Source organism: Helianthus annuus, chromosome 3 (genome assembly GCF_002127325.2).
Source record: "Helianthus annuus cultivar XRQ/B chromosome 3, HanXRQr2.0-SUNRISE, whole genome shotgun sequence".
NCBI classification, from domain to species: Eukaryota; Viridiplantae; Streptophyta; class Magnoliopsida; order Asterales; family Asteraceae; genus Helianthus; species Helianthus annuus.
In genome coordinates, this window is record NC_035435.2 from 9,285,540 (window position 1) to 9,293,455 (window position 7,916).

Here is a 7,916-nt window from a genome sequence, read left to right on the forward strand (position 1 = left end):
TCCCTCTCTCAAATCCTGAGCACCTCCACATCCAATCTTCAAACCGTATCTATTTTATGGCTTTCTATTAGATTCTCATTCATTGCTCCTCCATCTCTGTTCAAGCTTCAATAATCAGGTAAGAAATCTTCTTTTGCTAATTGCTAATACTTTTGTTCATCTGTCCGACGTTATATCTTTCTTTCCGTCTTTCTCTTTTCTCTCCAAACCCTAGGTCGTCTCAAGAGTTCCAGTCATTACTCTCATTGGGATTTCTCACTCTATATCGATTAACTTTTGAATCAGTTCCAGCCCTCATCTCTCTATCGGTAATTTCTTTACTACTACTACTTCTATGTTGGATGAGATTGCCATGATTATACTAGCGATGTTTGCTTATACCTGTGAAGCTGATCCGATTGCAATGAAGGACCACAAATGTTCAATAGATGAGTAGGCTGATGATAAAATAGTATTATAGCCACCTTTTGTGGTGTTTCGGGTAGTGGGCCAAACCTCTTCAAGGATGAGGAGTCCTACAACTTGTGATTGCAGTTGTATCTTGTAGGCTAAGCATACATTATCACTAATTTGGTTGGGTTGTCATGAGAAAGTGGCTTTATTAGGTTCTTTTGGTGGAAGTTTGTTGCTTAATATATAGGCTTATAGCACATTGAAATGAATCATGATAGAAGTATGCAAGTTCTTTTCACAGTTGATAATGATTATCAGTATCCTTTAAGTTGGATTATTGATTTGATGTATATTCAGTCATACAGTCTTATCAATTTAAGAGGTTGTAGAAGGTAATTAGTTTGACTAACTAGATATAATACAAGTATAGAACAACCACTACATATGGCTGGCTTCTTTCAATGAGATGAACAACCACTCATGAGCCGGCGCAAATATTTTTATTTTATATAAATTATTTTCTAATCTGTTTATTGGCTTCTGTTTTTGGTAAATCTGTTTATTGGCTTCTTTATCCGTTATCTGTCTAAATTTTTTCTCCGATTTTATGCAGAAAATTGTCTGGCAAGAACTTGACTAGAAGCATGCCGAACGATTTGATCAGGTTGACCAGCTTAGAACAGTTGTAAGTTTCATTGTGCACCTTTTATTTTTGTAAATGTATACAAGTATTTTATTTTGACCATTAAATATCAGTCAATTTTTGTATTAGTTCAGTACAAAGAGTTTTTTGCTGCTTTTGAGAGCAACCGAGCAGCAACTGTAGCCTTCCAACATCACTTTTATCAGCGCTTGATAACCGATCATAGATTCCTGTAACGATTTGTAAGTAAACCAAGTTTTTTAGATTAAATTTGTCTAACAATTATTTTAAAAATCTTAATTATTTATAGGAGCTGTGGTTGCAAGTTTGGTATCAGCATTTGATAACCGATCATGTTTTGCTGTTTATGTGTGTCGCAACAAGATCTTATTATGGTTACCAAATCGTAGGGTATTCTTCTTGCTTACTTGAGTTTACTTATCTTTGTTATTCATAAGTTAACGTATCCCAAATTTACCGATTTTTTTTATTACTGTTAACGTATCCCAAATTGACCCATCCATAAGTTAATGGGTCAACTATTTGGATAGGGGGTGTCTAGAAGAACATTTGCGATATCAGTAATAGTAGCCATTATTGTGGATAATTTATCTTTGTAAAATCTTCTTTAATGTGTATCATTTGTTTGCATATCTGATGCATTCTTCTGATAGTGTTTGATGTTTATATTGTTAAAAACATTAGTACAATTCGCAAGGTTACACCGAGATGGCCTGGGAGGGAATTGTTGGTGCTACAGATGCAACACAGCGTAACAAACAACAAATTATAGAATCTGAGCATTTAATGAAAGCCCTTTTGGAGCAAAAAGATGGATTAGCAAGAAGGATACTAACAAAGGTTGGGTTAGACAACACATCAGCAATGCTTCAAATATTGATATTTGGACGAACCGACCTGTAACAAGATTACACTTTTGCACTTTCATGCTTGGTTAATGGTATAGTCAAAATTTTAACAGCAATGCTTCAAATATTGATATTTGGCCCGGTATACATCTTTCCTTTTCTTTTTGTCCAATGTTATTTCAAAAATCATATTGTTTTAATAATAATGAAAGTCTTTTTTTAAATGGATCAAGCGGTTTGGAAGGTTTACATGTCAAAAAGAAGACTACTTGGTGAAATCAAACTTCAAAAAGCAGACTATTTGGTTAAGGATTGAATATTTTCATGGTAAAATCAGCTCCAAATTTGCAATATTAATCTTATTTTCTTAGATGTGTGTCAATGTTTATGTGTTCTTGGCTGCATTTTAACTTCTGCTTCGACTTTTGGACGGTCAAATCAGCTCCAAGGATAGATTAGCAAATGATTTTGGTGGAATGGCCCGTCTTACGGCTGATATAAAACTACCAAACCGTACCCTTCATGTGTATGGGTAGGGAATATAACTCCGCTTGCGGGTTGGATGTCTAATCCGCCAGTTGTATCTTATCCAACGGATTCCGGTAGTGCAATCGGTCTCGATAGTCCCTCTATTTCAGGTAATTTAAATGATTCTCATTGACCCGTTAACGCTTTTCATTGACCCGTTGACCTGTTTTGACTGTCTGATCTGTTGGTAGCTGCTTTGAAGCATCCAAGAACTCTGACAAATCCGTCGGTGGATTACCCATCTGCAGATTCTGACCATATGAGCTAAAGAACGAGAATCATGGGGATAACCGAAGAGGTTAATTCATTTCATTTTATCGCTGCAAGTTGTAACACCATTCTTCTTATTAGAGTTTAATTTCGATGAATTTCTTGCTGGAAAACAGGCAAATCTGCCAGTCAATGTGTTACCCGTGTCATTCCCTGGGCATTTGGGTCGTATTAGGGATAAAGCTGTTCATTTCAGTTACAAAAAGTGGGCCCAAACAGGAGTTCTGATGCTTATATCAGCTGGAATGGTTAAGTTTTAAGAAATGCAGTGGTTTCGTAACAGATTTTCGGCACCATTAGAAAAGTGATAATACTTTTGGTTGCATTAGCCTTACAGTCCGCAGCCAGTACTACATATGCTTTAATCTTCGTAAGTCGTTATAAACTTATAATGTTGGTGTTATTATGGATTTATGGGTTACGACTATTAATTGAATATACGTTCACCGCCAGTATAAAAAAGCGTGCCACTCTTTCGATTTTCAATCTATTTATAACAATAAGTTTCCTTATCGTTTTTTTGATTCTACAATATATGGAAAATATATTGAATGCTATTTACTTTCTGATATCGATCTTGAATAGTTGAATTTACTTTTTTTGTGCTAGGGTTTGTTAGCATTGCTGACATGTCATCTCAATCAGTGCCTGCCAAAAGGCCACATGACCAGGATGATGCAGAACCTAACAGAAAAAGGGGAGTTGCAAAAGACCACATCACACAAAACGACCCCAAACATTGTTTTCCGAATGCTCTGTCATGATGATAAAATCGAAAGTGTTATTGGAAAAGATGGCAACAAAATATTGAAAATATACCAGGAATTTGGTGCAGAAATAACGGTTGAAGACCCTGTCTCTGGCTGCAGTGAACGAATGATTGTTATTGCAGAATCCGGGAACGAGAATGGAATCTCTAATGAAATTAAAAAACGTATCGATGCAGATGAGGAAAAGAAAGAAAATCAAGAAACTCAGGATAATGATGTAGGGGAAGATTCGCAATCCGAAAAGTCTTCTTCTTTGCAGAAGGGTCGATGCTTGTGTTTGAAAAAATGGTTGAAAAGGAACCAAAAATTTGTGGAGGAGTTGAAGGTTCTAACAAAGAAACTACCACATGTGTTGTTAGGTTACTCTTACTTTCTTCTCAAGTGGGCCCACTTTTGGGAATATCTGGCAGTGTAATTAAACAATTGACATCTGAAAGCACGGCCCAAATTCGGGTTCTTCCTCGAGACAAACTTCTGTCATGTGCATTCTCTACCGATGAATTGGTTCAGGTACTTTTTTCTTTTTCTTGGTTAGTTTGTACTAAAAAAGAAGTTATTTATTTTTGTAATATTTGTTTATAGATTTCTGGAGAAGTAAATGCGGTTAGAAAAGCACTTCAATCTGTTTCACAGCAGCTTCTAGACCATCTGACTGGTGATGATGATTCTTTCACTGCCGATAAAAGTGGTTCTTTTCATTCTTTTGGTATTCGACAAGATGCATACCCTCATTTTCCTCACGGAGAACCATTACCTGCAGGGCCTTGTGATGGAGGAAGTGGCACTTTTGGGGGACGTTTTGGTCCTTTCACAGACATGCTAACAGTGTTTTGAAACTACTTTTCGGTTAAAACAGTGTTTAAAACCACTGTTGGGTTAAAACAATGTTGTTAAAACAGTGTTTTGAAACCACTTTTGGTTAACAGTGTTTGAAACCACTGTTTTAACCCAAAAGTGGTTTCAAAACACTGTTTTAACCCAACAGTGGTTTCAAACACTGTTAACCCAAACGTGGTTTCAAAACACTGTTTTAACCCAACAGTGGTTTTAAACACTGTTTTAACCGAAAAGTGTTTGAAACCATTGCTTTGGGTTAAAACACTTTTGGGTTAAATGTTTGAAACCACTGTTTTAACCCAAAAGTGGTTTCAAAACACTGTTTTAACAACACTGTTTTAACCCAACAGTGGTTTCAAACACTGTTAACCCAAAAGTGGTTTCAAAACACTGTTTTAACAACACATTTTTAACCCAACGGGGTTTTAAACACTGGTTTAACCGAAAAGACTGGTGGTCCCACCTCACATAACAAGTATGTGCAAGCTGATGATGGCCCCACATTAATAAATAATGCAAATTCAGCAGTTATGGCCTTTCCAGATGCGATGACTCTATCATCTGTCGACATTTACCGTAAAAAATATGACATAATAGCAACGGTTTGTTTAATGACTCGATTTTAACATGTGGATGATATGTATCTTGATGCCCATTATGTAAGCAATGTAAGAAAACTTGATGCATGTTACTTTCTTCATTTGGTTTTATAGGGTGATAATGTTCCAGCTCTATTCATGTCATTTGAGTCCACTAGACTTCCTGCAAAGTTATTGAGCGAGGCAAGTCATTCTCCCGGTCTATTAGAATATGTTTGTATTAAACTCTAGAGGGTTAATTAATATAAATCTCTTACAGATTTATGTAAGCAATTTAAGAAAACTTGATGCATGTTACTTTCTTCATTTGGTTTTATAGGGTGATAATGTTCCAGCTCTATTCATGACATTTGAGTCCATTAGACTTCCTGCAGAGTTATTGAGCGAGGCAAGTCATTCTCCCGGTCTATTAGAATATGTTTGTATTAAACTCTAGAGGGTTAATTAATATAAATCTGTTACAGATATATGCAGCTGGTTTTGCATCGCCTACACCTATTCAGGCACAAACATGGCCTCTTGGTTTTATGTATCATGATGCCCATTATGTAAGCCAGATATGAAGAATTTATGGAAGAAATGTGATAATGAAGATTTTATGGTTAAACAAGTCAAACAAGTTAAGCCAGATATGATCACTGCAAATGAATTACCCCAGCACTCTCCAGGTTTCTAATTGAATAACTGGGCTACTTCAAAGGGCAACATGTTTGTGTGGCGTGCAATTATCGGCAAAATACCAACAGCCGCTGGCAAAGCAAGGTGTAATATGACGCTTTATTTGTATTTTGTTATATTTTATTTATACACAAATGATTTATCTAAATTACTTTCTCGAGCCCGGGAAGCAATCCCGGGTAAAAACCTAGTTTAATATGTATTTAAAATGCAAGATGAATAATAATGACATTTATCATACTAATAAATATTTATTTTTTATAATTAAAAAAGATAGTCATTAATCTAACTTCTACTGCGATTTGCTAAGTATCCATATATTAAGATAAACATTAATGTCATATTATGTGAATCTATATATATAATAAAGCAAACCATTGGGGGACACATGTCACCCAATGGTGCAAGCCAACTCAGCAAGCCATGTCAGCATCTATGTGGCACACCTCATAATTGAGGATTGAACCAAGTCTTCTCATTTACGCTTAACTCTCTCTCTCTCCTCTCAAAACCCTATTTCGTTCTCTCTTTCTTCTCTTCTCTGAACGAAGACGGCGAACATGGGAGCCAATAATTTGATCAAGAATCAACGGATTTGAAGACAAATCATATACGGTAATCTCTAATTCGAGTATTTATGATCGATTATAGTGTTTAATTAGATCTAATCTTGCTGTAAATCAAATCCTCTAGATCATATCGGCGTTTTAGTGAAGACGTATAATCAATCTTCATTAGATAATAGTCTACATCGACGGTATTGATTCTTGATTCCGATATCCCCATCTTTTACATACGATTTCGGTTTATTTTATTGGATGTTTCAGATTCAATGGTTTTGAAGGATTCTTTGTTTGTTAGATTATCATACGCGATTGATGTTATTGTGGTGTACAGTTTCTTTTTTAGGGTCTGTTATAGCTGATTTTGATTTTGGACGGATATATGTTTTGTGTATTAGTGTTTTAATTTTTTTGTTCATATATTGTAATTTGTTGATTTTTATTAGCAGTTTTGACTTTGTTGTGTGTGTATATTTGATTTTTTACATGAATTCAGTTTGTAATAACTTAACCCTATTTTTTAGGGTTTGAAATTTGATTTGTTGTTGTTTTGTTATATGTTTTTGATTTTTACATGAATTCAATATGTAATAGCAGTTTTTTATTTTGTTACAGGTTTTGATTATGTAGTTAGGGTTCGATTTCGTATGTGATTTAACCCCTGTATGATTTTAGTCAAATGTGTATCTATTTGTATCTTCACCCGTGATTCCATTCGTTACTTGCTGGATTGTTTATTTAGATTTCCAATCCATTGTTATAACCTCAAGTATTTGAACAATTGTGCTTATTTGGAAAGTTAGGTTTCTAGAAACCGTATTTGTTGTTAATTTTTTAATCTGTATGATTTCATTGTATGGCTGTATAGATGATGATGATGATGATGATTGATTGATGATGATTCTAGAAAGCAATAAAGAATCTTTAGTGTATCGCTTTTATATATTCTGTTCTATAGCCGATTTGGTGAAGAGGTGGTAGTTTTTAGGGTTTTGGAATAATCATAGTGGAATAATTTGTGTTGGGGCTGATTTATGTTGTAATGTTGTATTGAGTGTATTTGCTAATGATACACGTTAGTGGTTTGTTTACTATGTTTATACATATTTTTTTATCATTTCGATTTCATTACAGATCTTTCAGTATCATACAGTTTGATATATGGTTTTACTATATCGTTGTTCATTAGATAATAGTCTACATCGACGGTATTGATTCTTGAAACATATATCTCCATCTTTTACATACGATTTCGTTTTATTTTATTGGATGTTTCAAATTCAATGGTTTTGAAAGATTCTTTGTTTGTTAGATTATCATACGCGATTGATGTTATTGTGGTGTACATTTTCTTATTTAGGGTCTGTTATAGCCGATTTTGATTTTGGACGGATATATGTTTTGTGTATTAGTGTTTTAATTTTTTTGTTCATGTATTGTAATTTGTTGATTTTTATTAGCAGTTTTGACTCTGTTGTGTGTGTATATTTGATTTTGTACATGAATTCATTTTTGTAATAACTTAACCCTATTTTTTAGGGTTTGAAATTTGATTTGTTGTTGTTTTGTTATATGTTTTTGATTTTTACATGAATTCAATATGTAATAGCAGTTTTTTATTTTGTTACAGGTTTTGATTATGTAGTTAGGGTTCATATGATTTAGGGTTCGATTTCGTATGTGATTTAACCCCTGTTTGATTTTAGTCAAATGTGTATCTATTTGGAAAGTTAGGGTTCTAGAAACCTTATTTGTTGTTAATTTTT

At 34.2% G+C, this 7,916-nt stretch overlaps 1 protein-coding gene and 1 non-coding gene across 6 annotated transcripts; both read left to right on the forward strand.

Annotated features, from left to right (window-relative positions):
- Window positions 1-4,360, forward strand: LOC110927524. 5 transcript variants are annotated; one of them, XR_004888203.1, is made up of 12 exons: window positions 1-118; window positions 215-308; window positions 1,007-1,078; window positions 1,171-1,278; window positions 1,347-1,447; window positions 1,742-2,047; window positions 2,139-2,232; window positions 2,348-2,543; window positions 2,625-2,731; window positions 2,820-3,073; window positions 3,313-3,983; window positions 4,056-4,340. It is a non-coding gene; the product is annotated as an uncharacterized LOC110927524 (transcript). The 5 variants fall into 5 exon arrangements; XR_004888204.1 differs by having other exon boundaries at window positions 2,360-2,543; window positions 4,056-4,339; XR_004888205.1 differs by having other exon boundaries at window positions 1,166-1,278; window positions 1,742-2,232; window positions 2,360-2,543; window positions 4,056-4,360.
- Window positions 4,361-4,497: 137 nt separating this feature from the next.
- LOC118490123 (DEAD-box ATP-dependent RNA helicase 40-like) lies at window positions 4,498-5,780 on the forward strand. Its single transcript, XM_035987366.1, has 4 exons — window positions 4,498-4,912; window positions 5,024-5,092; window positions 5,229-5,297; window positions 5,374-5,780. The coding sequence occupies exons 1-4, from the start codon at window positions 4,841-4,843 to the stop codon at window positions 5,470-5,472; spliced, it is 309 nt and encodes a 102-aa protein (XP_035843259.1). The 5' UTR covers window positions 4,498-4,840; the 3' UTR covers window positions 5,473-5,780.
- The last annotated feature ends 2,136 nt before the right edge of the window (window positions 5,781-7,916 follow it).